General features: G+C 36.3%; 1 protein-coding gene across 1 annotated transcript in view; it reads left to right on the top strand.

Annotated features, from left to right (window-relative positions):
• Positions 1–19,579, top strand: part of LOC124415920 (protein FAM13A) — a 38,942-nt gene extending 19,363 nt beyond the window's left edge. Inside the window, exons 5-11 of the mRNA XM_046896650.1 lie at positions 12,340–12,510; positions 13,147–13,282; positions 13,876–14,109; positions 14,759–14,962; positions 15,182–15,829; positions 15,924–16,171; positions 16,335–19,579. Coding sequence (XP_046752606.1) covers positions 12,340–12,510; positions 13,147–13,282; positions 13,876–14,109; positions 14,759–14,962; positions 15,182–15,829; positions 15,924–16,171; positions 16,335–16,548 — 1,855 coding nt within the window. The 3' untranslated portion in view covers positions 16,549–19,579. The remainder of the gene's footprint in view (positions 1–12,339; positions 12,511–13,146; positions 13,283–13,875; positions 14,110–14,758; positions 14,963–15,181; positions 15,830–15,923; positions 16,172–16,334) is intronic.
• Positions 19,580–20,105: the final 526 nt, after the last annotated feature.

Below are 20,105 nucleotides of genomic sequence, written 5' to 3'. Positions count from 1 at the left end.
GAGTACCAATAATCGCACATATACGACATCGTGCAAGTGTAATATACGCGTCAGCAGACACTTCTGTGAATTAAGCTTCTAAATTTTCGTCGCACTCGACATCGACGAGCCACATCGAAGTACACGTTAAAACCGCGGTCCCTAGGGGAATTACCTACAAGGGCAATTGATTATTCCATCTATTTTCGTCTCATCGCTTTCGACTTAACAACTCGCAATCGCATTCACGCAAGCTCGATTCTACAGGGAATAACTACTTATTGTTAGCGTCCGAATGCTCGCCAGACGGTTGAAAACCAGTTTTAACGAAATACCTGAACCATAAAATATTCGGTGCTTCCAAAATCGCGTACCAAAATTTTCCGGATCTCTTTTCTGACACGCGGTTATTCTCAAATTTTACTTCACAGATTTATATGAAAAGTTTCACTTCGGTTTTACGTCGAATCACGATTACGTACTCTTTTGAAACCTTTGAAAATACATTACCGATAATTATACCTGCAGCTGCTTAAATATGAAACAAAAAGAAATTCTTCTACACTCGTACACCGATTCACTCATCCTTATGTTCATCAGTACCGACCGGTACAATCAGTTTCCATCATACATAAATACGGTTAAAATTATTCTCATTTCACGACCTTCTCAAGTTGATTCCGCGATAAGCGTACATTTCAAAGGCAGGCAGGTTGTTATTCCGTGTATATAATATTTGCACACATATACCTCTACGTGTCTTAACAACTTTGTTTTCACACGGCAAGTACCAACGCTGACTGCACCGTCAAATCCACCGTCGAACAATCTGCTCGAAGAGATGTTTCTTTAACAATTAATAACTGTCGTCGATCAGTTCGCGTGACTTCAAGAACGTCCGCGATGTGGCAGCTTCGTTATTCGTTAGACTCGACTCGCGTGATAATTGAGAGACTCTTTCAGTCGTATTTCGGTCTTCCAAAGGTTACCTTTACAGAGATTCGATTCTTCGAATGGAACTGATGATAAAATTTTGAAAGGAAAAGAAACTTTGTCGTTTAGAAAACTTGGCTCCGAGTATTTATCGATTATACTCGGATCTACTTATCATTTTCAAGAATATAAGGTTTCCGATCGTTATTACGGTCACTAATTATTTACATAATTAGACGATAACAAATCCGTTTGAAGTATGAAATTCTTTATTTTTCTTCAATTTTCCTCACCATTCAAATCGATACATGCAATAAAATAATTGTCTTCCAAAGATGGAACCGCCCTGATTGTTTTGTTGACCAACTCAAAGACGCTGGCTCATCCGTAGCAGACAATAATCGCTGTTGTTATCAGATTGAAACCTAATTGTGCCAAATCTGCTGAATCAATGCAGTAACGTTGACCAATTAACATTTATTCACATTGAATGTTTGTAAGGTCGACGACGAAAACGAACAGTTCGTGACCATTTCCCTACTTGTAGCTCGGCGTTGAAGAGGATGAAAAAAAAAATTGAATAAAAAAAAAAACCAAAACAAAGAAGAGGAAAACGTTGCGAAGACTGAAAAGCTTGCAGAAAGGCTGAAGTCGTGCCTCGCACCACGAAATCATTGTTCGAGACAAGGCGAAGTAGGGGTGCAAGCTTAAATCGATCATGAAAGAACCCTTTGACGACGGTGCTGAAACCCGGATGAATATTATCGTGAAAATCGTGACCGTCAACGAGGCGAAAGGTCGCAAGGATCAATGAGCGTGTCGTTAGTGCGGAATTGTGATTTCTTCTCTTTTATCTCGTTTTATTTTCAACATGGTGCTGAGCATGACTCACGAAAGTCCTGCCTCATTCACGCATTCAGGGAACAATAATGACCTCCAGAATCGAAGGTCCGTTCTTCATCAACCGTTTAACTCAAGACCGAGCAAAAAACAACGAATGTCGGATTTCAGCCACATCTTGAAACACTTGCGGCAAATGCTGGATCAAGATGGTCATGACACTAGAATCCAACAGACTGACAGCTGGACTATTACGTTACTGTCTGAGGATATTTTTGCACGAATTATTTTCAACTTTTCGTAACTACGCAGTGTGTCTAGCTTTCGAGTTGGCTGGCAGAACGGGCGTGGGAACAGCGTATTACGTCGTAATCCTGGCACTCGTCCAAAATTGGATACCTGTACACTCGGGAAAAAATTTGCTGGTAATCGTACCAAAATTTCTCCTTCTGGCAACAAAATTTCACGATCAATATACGTACAATCAAATATTATTTTTATATAGACAAAAAGTTTGCTTGATTTTACAGCGCACAGAAAACATAACGTTTGAGTTATGTCTAAGAAAAGTTTTGGCATAGATTCTACTGTAATTATTGTTTGATTATTGTTACTGGAAAAATTATCGTTTGATTGTAATCTGGTAAAGGGTCTTCAATATTTTGACAACACTAGGACAAATGTGTTGTTTCATTAAATTGACTAAATTGAAATCGAAATTTCGAATTTAGAAGTATATTTTGTTGGATTGGTTTTTGTTTTTTTTTGCAACTGAAATAATCATTATTTCGTTAATTCTCTTACTTATAACAAAATACTGTCTTCGTACGAGAAATTTTTTTACAAAATACGTCCACAAATTGACTTGTTTTTTAAAAGCAAAAATTTTTTTCCGAGTGTACAGGCTCTTTATCTTGGGTGTATAACAGCCTGCAACCAATATTTGAGTGCCAAGAGTCTCTGGACGTTCTTGTCCGTTTTCGCGACTAAAAAATCGCCTTCCCTGAGGCGCTGGTATTTCGCTAATTTGAAATACGCAATTTGTATGGAAATCGTGTACATGTGTGTAACCACGCGTGAGCGGATGCTCGTCTAAATATTATGGCGCCAGTACTCTCGTCTATAATGTCTTCCATGTGGTCTGCAAGCTCGATTCTTTTAGCAACAACCGTCACGCCTTGACGAAGAGTATTAGATTTGCTTTTTTGCAACGGCTTGTCACCGACACTTAAATTAGTTTGTCGATTGACTTCAGTTCAGGTTCCGAATCCTCGAGCGCGTCATGCTTGTGGAATTCTCAAAATCAGCTCAACCTGTTCAGCAACATCTTTTTTCCATTTGGCTGTCGGAACAGGTTCATCCTGAAAGCCGGTAAATTTCCTGCAGGAAATATACTTAGCATCGAGTTTTTAGAGTCTCTTATACCAAACTCCAGTCGTGGTGAAGGCCACTTTGACGAAGTGGAGAATCGATGGTACATATATGGTAACGAATTAATTGCAAAACTTGAACACATGGGACATTGAGTTATCACATTTCCGCAACAATCGAATTCTCGACAAAATTCTTCAACTTTGAAATGGTTTTCTTGGGTCAAAAACTGTTACAAGTTCCTCGTCGGATTAACTTGTGGCTTCATATATCCTCAAGTTTTTACACAAATTTATACCGATAAATGTTCAATATAAACATAAATTGATTCGTAGATCGCGATGAAATTTTTTCGGCACACTGAGCCTGTTAGTGTCACAAATTTGCATGGATTGCGTAACGAAGTCTTGAAGTCAGTGAATCTGAGCGCATTATACACAGCTAATACAGTGCGGACACATGTGCTGTGATATACCTAGTAGCCAGACTAGGGAATGTATCAACACATCTGTAGCTAACGCCAATTGAATGTGTCCACCTCGAATACAATTGCACACCTTATGCACCTCATTTTCAGAACCAGCAGCGGCGATACTATCACATACTAGAATCGCAAGCTTATATTTCAAAAATTTTATACCCGCACATTTTTAAGGCACGTAAAAATCATAACAACAAGTTTATTACAATTATATTATATTTTCAACGAATGAGAAAATTTTATACCTAGTCAGACTATCGTAGGGATAAAGTTGTAATAATTTCTCTGGCAGAAGTAGGAGGATCAACGAAGTTTATAACGGATTAACAATGTGTATCTTGCTATTACGTATACAGGGTGAAGAGAAAGTATGGATACCCCTAGAAAACTGGCGTGGTTCGGTGAAAGAAAAAGAAAAAAATTACCAAGTTTAAATCTTAGGTGATTTTTAACAAGGTATTCAATGGTGACCTTTGATTGAGTGATGGTCAAACTTAGAAAAGGTTTGCAAATATGCGAAAATAAAGTAACGAAAGATGAGTTGTTCGAAATATTTCTTCACTTTATTTTCACACGTTTGATATTTTCTTTTTTTCTCACCCTGTATGTAGGTATGTATAATAGTACCCAGCTATGAGAAGAGTTCAATATCTGTGCCCGTTCAACCTTGAGGCATATTTTTATCCGAGTCTTTAAATTCTAACAATTTTTCTTCGACAATTTACAAGCTCGCGCAGGATACCCGCTGGGTGCACGACATCTATAAGCGATAATGTTTGAGGGCTGGTACTATTTTCAAGTTTTGATTCTCTCAGAGAGATGTAAAATCGAAGGCCGCGTCGACTTTACCTGTCGTATAATACGTGTACTCATGTATAGGTATGTATTGCAGAAAAGCCAATTTCACCGGGCGATCCACGTGCGTGAGAACGAGCTAAAAATACAAGCCAAGGCTGTAACCCGGCGAAATGTTAATAAGGCAATAATTGTTATACACTTTATACCTAATGTTTTGTCGGGCCTGATGCCAACTGGGATAAATTTTGCATTTCTATAGACGCGCGGAAACCTTGCGACTGCAGGTCGGTCATGGATTTCAATTTTCATTCACTCGATATACGTTTCTCTCCTTTTCTCATCCGTCGTACCGGTATTATATTCTATGGGGGAATCATCGCGAAGGATTTCCTGGAATAAAGAGATTGTCAGGGATTCGAAGTCGGTCGATTGATGCAATTCTTATGAAAAATATCTTGCTGAAAATGTTCGTTCTTGATATTGGAAGTTTGTACAGCTGGTCTACTTTGGTCACTGGAACATGAGGTAATCGAGGCCGTGAATCATTTTTGCAATAAACATTCCTGCGTTAATTTTACGGATATAAAATTACAAGTGCATTGTAATGTGAAAATTGCATGTAGTGCATAAATACAACCGAAGTGATAATACATAACACGTTTCGAAATATAGCGCTGTATGATGATAATGATGGTGACGATTACGCTGTTTAAAATATCACGCGTTTATACTTTCTGCTCTAATAACATCGTCAGGAGGTGTCAGTAACTGCACGGGGGTGCGGATTGCACTCGGTGCACAATTTCCCCACCTAAGCTGTTCTTTTTATAACCGTGCGTCAGCAAAGTACGAAGTGCATATACTTATACGTCTACCTCTACACCGAGATGTTGATAACAGCGATTATTTGTTTAAATAATCGATCGCGTCGCTACTAGAGTAAGCTGTTGTGCGCAGATTCGCTAAAGAACATTGACCCGACGGGTGTTTATATCGATATTTCAACATGCGACAAGAATTCGTAACTTCCGATTTCCGAATGCATCAGAGAAAATTGAACCGCTCCACAATCGATCCACTGATCGATCACGCGGCTCTCTTACTTCAATCATTTGAAAAAGAAGCACAAATTTTCGGATTTATTTATATATAATAGATCTTACGGTAAATTGTATAAAATTTATAGAAAAATTCTAAACAATGCAAAAGAAATATTTTATAAAAACCTAAATAAGAAAAGCTTTAAAATTCTACGAAATGGAATAAAAAATATTTTAAAATATCGAACTAGTGTCCGCATATCGAAAGATTATCTGGACGTGACGGGTATGTGCTCCGTATTGTTTATTGCACGAGAAGACCCAACAGCTGCCTTCTTTCACGCGAGAAAAATAAACATCCGAAAATAGAAAGATAAAGACACGCGTATATATAAAGATAAAATTCACTAAGCAGAAGATAAATATACGCTGTTTGTAGGTACTTGTCCAGGTAATTTCAACGCTGACCGGCACAACTTCCACTAGCACCGTCTCTCTCTCTCTCTCTCTTTAGAGCTCGAGGAGCACACAGTTACAGATATATGTATATTTTACACCCGCGTGCCAAAGTCACGGAAACTATATCAGTAGCGTATCCATCATGTATGTACATACAACCGTCGTTTTTCCACGCCAAGTCAGTTGGGTAACGCGCACACGTTTTTTATTGCACACCTGTGTAAGTATATACAAAATATAGAACGTAACATATGTATGAGCATGGGTATACAGTCAGTGCCAAAAAGTATGTGTTGGTACATCGAATGTACATAAAACGTCATCCCAAAACGTCAAAAGAGATGTAATTTACCCCACAGGTGTTTCATAACCGACAAATGACTCACCCTAAGTTTGTTTTTTATGATTACGATTTTTTGTGTTTTTAACGCTATATCGTCTGACGTTTCTCGCTGCTTTGAATTATTGATTATTTTTACAGTTTTCTAAAGTCTTTCGTACAAATGTTTGAAATTTTTTCTTTACAAACTTTGCAGTCGCGATATCGAAAGCGGTGCATCGAATCGGGGTGGATTGGACACAGATCGATTTCAATTCGCTAGCTTGATCCTATCATGTTACATCGAGGGTACATAAGTCTGATTAAATATTATTTCAATTAGATGAGAGCGAGAATTAATTATCGGCTGCACCGAATGATCTATGGAAAAATGAGTAACTTGTAATCGCGCTGGCGGAAGTTTGGTACACCAGAATGGAGTCCCCCTTTGTAACAGACACACGCGACACACACGCCGGAAGTCGATGGAAAATGAATATCCTTTGACTCGTTGAAGTGACATTTTAATAGATATCGCGATGACTACAGCCATCGCTTATAAACCACATTTTTCCTTCACTATATTTTTAATATCCCTTCTCCAATCAGTATATAATCGATAGCGCAGTATATATTACGGTCACTTCTGGCCCGGTTATTCCCGTCCTTATTCATCAATCGTAAATACGAGGCTTGCGCAAAGACTAATTAGGATACTCCGAAATACAATGGATGGCAATTAATAAGGTAATAATAATCAGTAATATTATGCATCGATAGGAAGATTAGGTAAGCGGAAAACTGATTTATTTTCGGCAGTTACTAAATTTACGCGTAATCGAGTTTGGAAATGGCATATTATGTACCAAGGGCGTAAAGTGGATTTCTTTAGACCGAGTGCGGAGTTTGCAATACGAGTTTGCACACGAGGTCCAAAAGCCCATTCAGCCCTTGATTGATTTCTGCCTTTTTTCTGACCTTTTTTGACACGGCACCTCATAGTTATCTTACAATTAAATTGCATTTTTTTAACAGAACAAAGTAAAGTAGTAAGTAACAGGCAAAAGTAAATATCATAAAAATAAATATATATACATATACGATCGTTTTTGCTAACTTTTTAAAAAGCGGGTAGTAAAATTTCATTATTACCTTAAATATAATTTTGAGAATTATTAGGCCAACTATACATACATATTCCATATGCAAAGAAACACGTTATTAGACAGTGCAACGAAAATTGCTAATCTGATGTAATAAAGAAAAGTAGAGCTTTTATAATGTAAAAAAAACAAACTCAATTAACAAAAACAAAACATAAATAACTGGGAAAGAATTACGTGGTTGAGGCGACGGTTCGGGTTGTGTCACCTAAGCTTTCTGCTGAATAATACCTGAGCTTTAGAGGTAGGTTTTAGCATACCTGTATCGACCGAAGAACGATCAGTTGTACGACTTCGCATTGTGATTACATACGTCGCCGAAGAGACGGCTTATAGTCGCATTATAACTTATATATCCTGTGCAGCAGTAGGTATTTTACTGCGCAGTGACACGTTTTACGATATTTTTTAAAGGCAAACTTACCTACATCTTCATTGCACACAAAAATAACAAAACCTCTGTGTATAATCTGTGCCTCGCCGAAGTTCGTTGTACGTGTATGTATACATGTGGCTGGGTATATATGTATGTAGTGCGTATTTATTTATATATGTATATACCTAGTATCATGTGTCATATGGAAATGTACGTAATGTAGAAAAATTCGTCACTCGTATTGTTATCTCATATATTTAACGTGTGACTATAAGCAGTAGAAACAGCAAGCGATATTGCAGGAGCATTAGAGCCACTGTAAAAATATCAGCTGAAATGTCACGGTAATTTCCTAAAATGTTTCGAGTCTTTTTAACCATCTGGACATAGAAGAACTTCATTTTTTTTCTTCAGATTTTCCGTTCTACATAGCTTGACAAAAATATGCTATTGAATTCACTGTTACAAATAGAGACATTCTTTGAATTTAAAAGACACTTTGACTAATGTTTAATACTTTAATCAGTGAGGAAAAATAAATAAATAAAGAAAACAAAAAAAAAAAAAGCTTTGCTTTAATGATTAACAATACAATTAAAGATATATCGCTCCGTGAATTTGTTCAAAGAATTTCATAGAATGACTCATCGAAACCACCTTCATCAACTAGGAAAAAAAATGATTGTAGCATTTGTTCAATAGCTTGCAAGCTCGTCAGCAGTAGATACTCTCCGCACTTTGTCCGATTTCCGTCACATGGTTACCACACACGTTACGAATACGTCATCACACACCCACCGCGGTGACTAAAAAAAGAAACAACTAACCAAAATTAAAAACGATTATTTTAGTCTCTTTTCTAAACTCTCGAAAGAATAACAAAAAATAAAAACAGCCTCGTGTGCAAATCGTACGTCATCGAACTACGCATCTCACACGTAACCAATCGTTATTTGGCGAATTACACACCGAAAAAGGAATTCTTGTCGATTGTCTAGAATTATTTATATCTCTTTGTAACGGTTAATTGTAGACGTCCGCAGTTTACTGGACTGTGCAGTTTCACCGAAAACTTATAACACACCTCTTGTTTACCAATCTCAACTTTGGGACTACGATTATTATTATGCCCGATGATTTTCTTGTGAAGAAAATCTTCCCTCAGCCTGATTTGTACCATGTAGTACGTACAATCAAGAAAATTATACCCTGACTTTTTCTTACAGCGGAACAATCCATGCGCCTGTGGCAGAAAACCGTTGCTACAGCCAGGGTGTCAGCCAGTTATTTGTGAAAACGTGATTTCCTGAGAATTCCAGGCTTTTTAGACAATAATCATTATTTATCTATTTTCTTTTCGTGTAAAGAATATTTGAAAAATACAATAGTCACACGAACAAGAATATTTTACATTTGGATAGAGCACAGCTCATTGTGAGACGAATTTGTAAGAATTCGCCAGCACGTACAATTTTTAAGAAATCAAGCCTTGTGCATGACCATTGCCTGAAAGTTGAAAGAAATTTTTTTTTTCTCACTAAATAGCTAAATTTTTACGAAATGAAATTCCCTGAGATTCCTAGCTTTTTTCCAGAGCATATCAAGTTCCCTGAGAATTCCCTGATTCCATATTTCCACGAATACTGGACATCCTGTACAGCTCATGTTCAGTCGTACCTGTAGGTACTCCGTCGTTTCAGAGTCAGGTAGAAAGTGTCCCTTTTACATCATGCTGCAACACCCGATCCCACAGCCGTTTCACGTTGTAAGATCGATCGCCGGGCTGTAAAGAACGATATTCCAGGAATTCGAATAAACCCTGTTCACGGGCGGTCGGAAAAACATTTTCCGAGGTTGCGCCGTGAACTCAGGCCTGGCAACGAGAAACGGATCTGAATCCGAGTCGCACATCCCGCGATAATATCGTTATCTGTGGTTTCCTTTCAAGAACGATATTATGGGAATATTACGTGCGCCGCGGAGCTTTCAAAACGTATACAATTTTCACATAATATTACACCGCATTACGTGTAACTTATGTAGCATGCATATCATTAATGTGGTTTTCATTTAGGGCGTTGAAGAATTTTTTCTGTCCCACCCGCAAAACCAACTTCAAATAATTCAAAAACAATCGCTTAATTTTTAAGGCGTTTCACATTTTAACCTCAACTCTAAGATAGTCCGTATTTTCATTGAAATTTCTTATAAAAATTAACATAAGAAAAACATTTTTTCTCAGTATATATTAAATCGTAAAAATAATAATCTTCAAAAAAATCTCTAACCGCTAGGTATTAGTGGACATTAGAACTATTCTCTGCAAAAAAAAAAAAATTCACATAATTATACCATAACTAATTTAATTACAATTAATATTACAACAAAATATATACCAAAAAAAAAAAAAAAAAAATTCGCTCACAATGCGAACTACCTTAAGAGTTAACGTAAAAATCTAAAAAAAAATCAAACTATCATTTTTTCATTATTTCAAGTCGATTTCGGGGTGTCGCGACAAAAATTCGTCAACACCCTAAATAAGGACCACCTAAATTTACACGCATACTCATTATAAGTACTTATAAATACCGCATCGTGCAGCACAGTGCAAACCTGCAAGCTTTGTATGTAGCTTCGGCAGCCGGCTGCACGCGTGTCGGAGCGCACAGTGTGCCTCGCGTGACGTGCGTGTCACGCCCCCCCCCCCCCCACCCACCCACACACACACACACACACACACACACGCGTGCAGCGCATCGCGTTCCTTCCTTGCTCGGCAACTCCATGATACGAATATAGACTTTAGGTCGACTGGTTTGCCGGCACAGTTCCTCCCCGGCTCTCGAACCGTTCGTTCGTTCGAAAGTATCGGATCGACGCCGTGTGACGTCGGTGCAACCGGAGAGTCTTACTTAAAAGTGTATATGTGTGTTATACATGTATGTGCATATGTACCGTATATATGCATATTTAAGTATATGTAAAAAACTGTGTGTGTGTGTGTGTAAACGTTGAAAGTTTCCTAATGTACAGTAGCTCTGCATAGGTGTAAATACTGCATATATAGAGAAGTGAAAAGAGGTGAACGCAGTAGAGCGCGTTTAATTTGAATTATTTATAAAAGTTTAATTATTGATTATTATTGATTGATGATCGGTTTTAAACGTGGGAAATTTAAATATATAAAAGAATTAACTTTGTTACAACGCGACGGTTTTATTTGGTAACTCTTATCGATCGGTTTTAATATAGCTACAGTGCGAAATATATAAATGTTTTTTACAATAGCTAACAGATTCGTTTTTACACCGGTACTACAGTACTGGAGAAGGAAACTCGTATTTGTTATCACATGAATATCTCACCGCTTAATTAATCAAGCATACGATACTGAACCTTAATCAAGTATGTATTATACTATATATACTATACACTGTACACCATTTTAATTATTTTATACACATACATTATATCTAAATCCTTAGTTTCGTTATTTTGCGGATGAATTTTCGTCACGCGAAATTAGGAAAATATAGGAATTCGACTAATTAAGAATGAGTGCAGTACGGTCTTATCTTGACGCGTATACTCAGGAATAGCTGCAGGATGTCGCCGCTTTGTCGCGTCGTCGTTGGAATTTTTGTAAAGTTATCTTGAAAGAATGAAGAGAGAAGGAAAGAGAAGAATAAAACTTGCACAAATGTGAAACTAACGCGAGATTATGATTGAAAAGTTATGCAACAAAACGTAAATTATTATATTATAGACACGTCTCCGCACAAAGTTAGAAAATTGAATATACAAATATAAAGTCGTTTTATAATCTATCATATATTATGTGTGTAATATATGTGATCGTCATAATTCAATTACATGTCGAATGTGGGACAGTGATTCACTATATTACGAAATGTAATTTTTTACCGCTATGTTTCGTTAATTATCATCGTTTACCTGTGTTAGACGTCATCATCGTTTTTATTATTATCATTGTATTAAACTGTAAATATAGTGCAGGTAACATTATTTCAATTTTAAAAGTTTTCAAAACTTTTTCATGATTATTGAAAATACTTTATGACCATCACTCGTGAGCTGCGAGCTGTGATTATTTACAATATACAATGCAATATGTAAAATACAATGTATGTAGAATTATATATATATGTATACATCAGTTGAAGTCAGTAACGTTACTGTGACGATGCATGTTTAGGATACATCGTTACTTCGCACATTTAGGATTATCTGGAATATAGTAAACCTTAATAAACAAAACATATTCACGTAATTTTGAAAAGTCGACTTCTTCAACGTCAAATCTGGAATTACATAATAATGGATTTTTCTTTGATGATTTCGTTACGTTAATGCTACCAAGTTCAGCCTTCGTTAAAGTGAAAACTGTGGCTCACAAAACCGTTGTGTTATAAATGTTTAATAATTTTTCCAAAAATCTGCATCATATTTTCAACATAATTGTAGATATATAATTAATTATTGTGTTGATCTAAATCCAGAGATATAAAATTTATCTTTCACCTGTCTAACGATGTGTCTAATTATTTCTGTTACAGTATCAGGGACACAACGTTTAACGGTGTTATTACAAACGATTGCAGAGCCTGCGACAAAGGTTCGAAAGATAATTTGAGAGAATCGGAGAGTTCGACGTTCCTCAGCGCGCTGAAGCCGCGGAAGCGTAAGGATCGACGCGAATCCTGCTGTCAGGAGCGAAAATTAGTTAGGTAACCGATTAATTACTGCTAATGAGAGCCCGCGAGTCTTTGGAGCTTGCGATTTATGATACTGCAAGATATTGCTGCAAGGGAATTTTAATTAATATGAGGCTGAAGCTAGAAACGTTATTGTGATAATTAACGTTTTGAAAAATCGTTATTTCACACTTTCAGGAATATCTGAAATTCAGTAAATCATAATAAGGCTAAATTTATCCATGTTCTGAAAACTTAACTACTTCGAAGTCACTATAAACTTGCAAAACTATCGTCACGTTAACGTTTACTAACTTCAGCCTCATTAATTAATGGCATATTGCGTCTCCGTCGATCGCTTTAAATTCACGATCGATAATAAATATATAATAACGCAATTTGAATGATACGCTATGGACGGTATAAGGAGACATTATTCGAACATTCTATGCCCACGTCACTCGTCGGCAAACTGCCCCTTGCCAATTAACGAACGTATAATAATATAAGAGACACGCGATACCTGGGCTGCATAACGTAGATACGATTATAATCTGCAAGCTGCGGCATCGCGACGTTGTTGGCTTGAATCAGCACGCCTTGAAATTGAACCAGTTCTTTTGTTACACCGATGTTGGTGCATCTGTGATATCGCTGGAATTTTTACAGAAGTAACAGCGAAGAACGAGTCCCAGAACCAGTACGCAAGAGTGCGGATTCCATTCGTCGTGTAAGCAGTCACGAGGATTTCAACAGCGCCAAACACTTGCCGTCAAAGGCAGGCCAGGATATGGGCCATGGAGTGGTAAGCTCGTAAATCCATCAACTCTCTTTCCCACTTTAAGAGTTCTGGAAATTTTTCTTTCCTTTAAAACCGAGATATATCCATTAATACATGGTATAGATTATCGACGGTTTCCGATAGCTCAGAGCTCGGATAATTACGAATGCTAGAAAATCAGGAAGTAGTCAGAGGAGAGTTCACGGACAAGGCCTGTAACGATTTCGTCATTTAACATAACTACATGGATTGTTACAAGCGAAATGCATAATATAAATATTCAGTTTCTTAAGTATTAAACTTATATTTTTGAACTTCTTTTCGCCTGTACCAGCCACTGATTAAATCAATTTTCAATCCAAAGATCAAAACTCAATAAGTAACGTACGATTTTCACGCTGTTCACTGTGACGATATTTTTGTGTCTATCATGCTTGTCCTAAGTTTTAGAATTTTTCTAGAACTAAAAAGCTCTACGTATTTTTTTCACGTATACGTATGATTAGTCTAAAATAAGAAAAATCGGTGAATTAGCCTCTACTCCCTGTGCTTGAAATATTTTATCTTGGAGTTCATTCACGCATCGAGTTACATAATAATCGTTTTCTTTTTTCCAGCGATGCACGGGTCTCCCGCTCCACGAGCGGACCAACATTTCGCCGGTATCCAACAAACCGTCTCCGGTTCCTTCGCCTTGCGACGTGGTTCTTGCGGCCGAGAGATTCGAATGTGATGCTGAACGCCTCAGGAGCAGCGAGCGTTTCAGCCGAAGCGTGACACCGAGGGGGAGACGACAAGCTCGAAGGCGAAGGATTCACGCGGAGAAAGACGGCGACCAAGGCTCGAGCAAGGTATATAGTCCGTTCCCCGTTGTATCCTCGATTTTTTCGAGCTCGGGTAAAAACTCCTCGTACGAAAATTTGCCAGTTTCTATGTGATCCGTGTATTTTCCGTATTTTCTTGTGCAAATTTATTTATTTATTTATTTATACACACTTGCGCAATCGCTAACTTGACCTCCAGCTATATCGGGCTTAGATACAATCGGCACTTTTCAAACATATTTTGCATTCTAAATCCTTTGAGTATATATACATCGGAACTGTGTGCCTAGGAAATGATTTGCAATTACGCCCCTCTCATAAGACTTGCGAATAATTTGGCGGTCGTCGCCGAATCACGGCCGCAATAATATTAAGGATACATCGTAAATAAATATACTCTATGTAATGATTTTTATTACTATTCGAAGCCTCTAATTTTTACCCATGGTACACACGGAACGTTAAATTTCAGGAGCCCTCTAACTTGAAGATAAATAATATTGAATATCGGTGTGCATGTTTTTCTTTGTTGATTACAACTTTTTTGACAGTTTTATTGTAATTAATTAATAAGTACAGCCCCGTGCATGATATATGTCTGTATTATTAATTGATCGGCTATTCAAACACCTGCAGCAAATTAACATGACGGTACAACGGCATGTTATTTTTCAAGGAAAATGAAGAAGAGACGGAAAACATTTACTCGGTGTCAAATCACACCAATAATCACAACAAAACCAGTGGACAAAGTTTTTTGGAGATGCTCAGCAGTGGACCGAGCCGTTCGCCATCGCCAGCCAGACCTCCCACGGTTGAACTCGACGAGTGCAGTAATCCCAGTCTAACAAATTGGGGATTCACACATAGACAAACTGCTGTAAGTTTCAGTTTGTAATTCTTATTCAAATGACAAGTGTTATGATGGAATAACTTTTCTGGAGAATCGTTGTAATGAATGTTTTTGTTCAATATAGAAAATACAACTCATTGAAATGATGATTCAACACTTATGCACAAAGTTTTCATTTTATCATAGCTTGTCGCTTAATTTGACTGTCATAGAGTTTAGTATTCTAATTCTTTGAAAATCCTTTAGGATGATGAAGCAAATGCACGTGTGGAAGCTATGTTATCTCCCCGAAACTCATTGCTTGTACCGCGCAGATTTTATTCTGAGAATGATGTCCAGCCTAGTGCTCCAGATACGCCTGACCGAGGTCTAAAGACATTGACCAAACACATAAATGGTCTGAAGAAGAAAATCAAGAAGTACGAGGATGAGTTTGAGGAAAACTTTGGATATCGTCCCAGTCATTCCGACAAAATGAGCAACCGTGACATCAAACGAATGTGTTCCGAATTAAACAAGCTTCGGAAGGAGCACAAATTACTGAAAGAGGATCCAATTGGCGCTCTATTAGCAAATGCAAATAACAAACTGGGAAATTTTGGTAATCAAATGAACAACAACAATAGCGAAAAGTCAAGGACAGCACTGATGCAAGAAATGGTGATAGAAGTTGAGAAAAAGTTGAGCGACAAACGGCTGAAGTACGACAGATCGGACAACATGGAGGACTTGTCTTACGAACAGCTTACGGATGAGAAAACTGCGGTACAAAAGGCACTGCTGCACATCGAAGGGACCTTCGGAAGACCTGTTTCAAAGGAAGATAGAGATGTCGTGCGACCGCTGTATGATCGGTACAGAACCCTCAAAAGATTACTGATCAGAGCTGGACCGGTAAGTCTCCCACAACTTTACATTGGAATGAAACTGATATTGTACTGACTTGAGAATATGGATATTGGAATGTTCTGCTTTTTCTGAATTTCAGAATAAAAACAAAGACAGTGTATCCGAGTTGGCGACTATTCTAGAACACGAGGCAATGGATTTCACATCGTCTTCTTTGCCTAGTAATGCTGCTGATGGCGAGAGACGTGCTAGCGAACCTGACATGTCGCATCGAGGAATTTTAGATTGCATTGAAAACACGGATCAGCTACCAACTGACAGCGATAGTCAACATAGCAGCAGCGAGGGTAGCCGTGGGGGTGCAGAGAGCCTTCACGCTCTACCACAGTGAGTTCTTTTGTACTCTACGCTTCTGAATCTCCTATTAATAATTGATATCTTTTAGTATAGGACTTTTTATCATCAATGGACTCTGATTGTTACTTTACTTTCAAAGTTACTTTTTAATTTTATTTATTATCCTTAGTTATATTACTGTATTTTCTCATAGCGAAGAACTTTTGATACAACAACAAACAACTCGAGAAGAGAAAAAACGTCTCCGCCGAGCGTTGAAGGAACTAGAAGCTCAATTTGAAGCACGTGCTGGGCGAAGAATGCAACGCGAAGATCGTGGACCTCCAGTAACTACGGTGTACGAATCTTATAAACAGGCTAAGGCTAAATTGAGGCTCATAGATGCTCTTATCGCGAAAAAGGCCTGATGGAGTATTTAATCATGCTGCAAAGGCTAGGCTGGGAATGATTGAAACCTCAGAATTTACAGATATTCAAAGTTCTCTAAGTATTTTCTACGTCGACATTGGGACCGGATTCTTCGACTTGTATTACATGAGGTTGGATCTGTCGGTGCAAAAAATTTGTATGTACTTACTTTGTGAAAATCGTTTACAGTGTAACAGTTGTTGATCAAGCCATCTTCAAACTATTGGTGAGTCGAAGACAGATGGAACATGTGTTTTACGACAAGTCACAACGTATTTATTATTTGTATAAATATACGAGAAATTGTACACGTAAATACTCAATTCTATCATACATTTCTATGTACACGGTTACATTTTTTGTATAAATAATCACAAAGCTTGAAAAGTACGAATCCAATCCGATATCTTATAACAACAATCAGAAAGCACGATCAGTTTCACAGTTCACAGAGTTTTAAAGTATGTACGTTAAATATTAATATTCTATACTTTAGGGATCCAAACAAAACCAGATACTTGTAAGAAGTGGTAAATAATGTGGATCTATTGATTCTATTATAAACATGGGACTCGAATTATTGAAAATCGAAATTTTTTTCCATCTTATTATTAGATCAGATAAGGTTCATAAACGAAGGCATTGGGTCCAATTCAATTTTTGAAGAGGCAAAAACCTCAAACCGAAAATTATTATACCTCATCGACGTTGCATTGGAAATGACCGATATTGCAAACTATAGGTAATACCGAAAACACTTTCATAAGATAATTATCATTTTGCGATACTGTTCAATCTCGTCAATGCAAAATTATATATTATATATTGAACAGATTGGAGCAGAACCATTTAAAGAATGGGTACTTAAACGTACATATTTAATTTTGATCATGTTCCAATGTGAAATAAGACAAGGTAAAACATTTGATGCTACCTATGGATTGCTTTTTCAACAGTTTGCGGTTAGCATGAAATTTGAGACCGACATCGTAAAACGAAATAATGGAACATAGAACCGAGATCCCGATACATTAATCACGAACTTTATTTGATTAATCGAGGGAATATTTATTAGAGAATAGAATCAGCTTATCAAATTCATTAAAATATTATTCGCATACGCGTGCATATATAGTTACTTATACATCTACTTAAGAACGTCAGAGGAAGGATTTTCGAATTTTATAATGACTGTTTATGAAGGTATTACGTATTTTTAATTAATTATGGGCTTTTCACTATTTATATCATCAACTTATTGAGTTTTCATATTTTTGTAAAAGTCGTATTATTGTTTGAATAAATGTCCCATCATTTCATCCTAATTATTGATGTATTTTACACGGCATCAGTATTTTCTTGTATTGAACTGGTATTTAAGTGTTACTTCATACGTAAATTTTACTTTTCATTTAACCATATAACCCACGATTTCGCTCGTGCAAATTTGTTACTCATCGAATCAACGGAAGCGTGGAATTATTTATATGAAATAAGTACCTCAATGAATATTACGTGTTGTGTAGGTATAAGAGAACTATGAAATGTTATAAGCATATAACAATATTAAAATTTATTAAGATCTGTGAGTACTTGCGTTTTTATTTGTTTTCTTTGATTGGTAGACATTCTGGAGTTACGGTCGATAGTATTTTCAGTACGTAAACAAATTAAATACGAGCTCTCACTATTGATACCATCAATCTTGTTTAAAAGGAGGTGAACCGCTTGAATACTACCTTTTTCACGAAACATTTCCTCACCTATTTTAAATGGCACGGCCGATTCTGATATCATTGCCATTATAATATCAGCATCGCGAGTGGCTTTTTTTAAGTTCAAAATTACTCTGGATCATTTTCCTGACAAATTAAATATCATTATTTGAAGCAGATGATTTGAGATTGTACAAATTTAATCTCGAAAGGTCACTTCTGTGTATTACAAAACGTGCAATTCCATTTTTTAGTTGATTCACTGACGTTAGGTGAAGATAATAATATAATATATTTGATAATTTTTCAAAAGTATTATATAATGAATAGGAGTCGTCAAAACTTATTATTTGATAATTCTATCGAAGTGTTGAACTTAATTTGATTCAAAGGAATCGAGTTTTTCTTTTAGACCAAAGCATGTTTTAGTCTGTGATAATACAAAATGTTATGCATGAATCTTATTGAGAGATATGAGAATGGAGCATCATTTTTTTACGAGTTTCGAAGAAATTCTATATCTGAAATTCCCGAAATTTCTCGGAATGTAACCACGATTCTATGAATTTTTTGAAAAGTCAAAATTGAAGTCTGATCTAAAAAATCATGAAGCTATGTCGGCATATAGCTTATAAGGTATAAAACAATGCAATTTTCATTTGTGTGAAAATTAGAGAAATTGTATACTCCACTTGGTGTCATGCAAAAAAATGTTCATGTCATTGTTCCATGATGGTAAACTTGTTTCGTGCTCTGGCGTAAACAGCAGCGATGAAAAAATTTTGATTTTTGAGTTTAATGCCTAAAAAGTGTTATGATTTACCAAACACAATATATGTTGCTTCTTGTGCTAGGGGGAAAAAGAAAATACTATTTATAAGAGTACTGTTTTATATGTGAATATAATTGTTTTAAATATTTTGTAGCAAGTAGCAAACAGAACGATTATATATTATATTATATTATATTATATTACATTATATTATATAATAATATATATACATATATTAGAATCAAGTATCCTGATAACATTCTAGCTGATGCATTTACAAATTATATCGAATCATTTCATTATCATCTACTGTACTGCAATTAGAGTGGCTATTGTATTATTACGCATGTGCAGTTTCTATGAAAAAAACACTTCAAGGTACATTTATTTGAAAATGGATCGGCTATAACAACATAACAATTACATATCTAGGGGATGTATAGATTCTCAGAAGAAATATAATGAGTAGTCAGTAAAACTGGTATTAAACACTTAATACATTCATATTACATTATAATAGAAAAAATGAAGGAGCATACTTTACATGTTACATATTAAAAATATTTGAATTTCAGTAAACTATGGCTACACATTATTATCTAGAATTTTGTTTAAAAAGAAAAATACCATTCGCTTTGATCATATTATAATTATATAAAGTAGTTAATGCGATCAAATATAACAGTTACCCATATCACCAATTACTTGAAATGCTTATTTTAATAACATTATTGAGCGCCTATATTTTGTCACAATCTGCATGTGGATAGAATAACCGTGTCGTAGTTTTACTATTTCCAAAGTAAAACAGAATTGAGAAAAGTGAAAGGAAGAGTGGAAAATTTCGATCCATACTCGTTAACATAAATATCATTTTATTTGAATTAAATACAGGTGTAATTGGTTCTTGAAAGATTAAAAAACAGAAGATTTATTGGATTAAGATATGACATATCCTGCACACAATATTTATGTTTTGAATTTCCAAGGACGTGTATACCACATCCCACGAAAGCCACAGATCTGCATGACTTAAAAACCATGTAGTTAAATATTTTACGAACTACAT

Source organism: Diprion similis, chromosome 2 (genome assembly GCF_021155765.1).
Source record: "Diprion similis isolate iyDipSimi1 chromosome 2, iyDipSimi1.1, whole genome shotgun sequence".
Lineage (NCBI taxonomy): Eukaryota > Metazoa > Arthropoda > Insecta > Hymenoptera > Diprionidae > Diprion > Diprion similis.
Note: the sequence above shows the minus strand (reverse complement) of the source record. Positions and strands in the feature narration are given on the sequence as shown.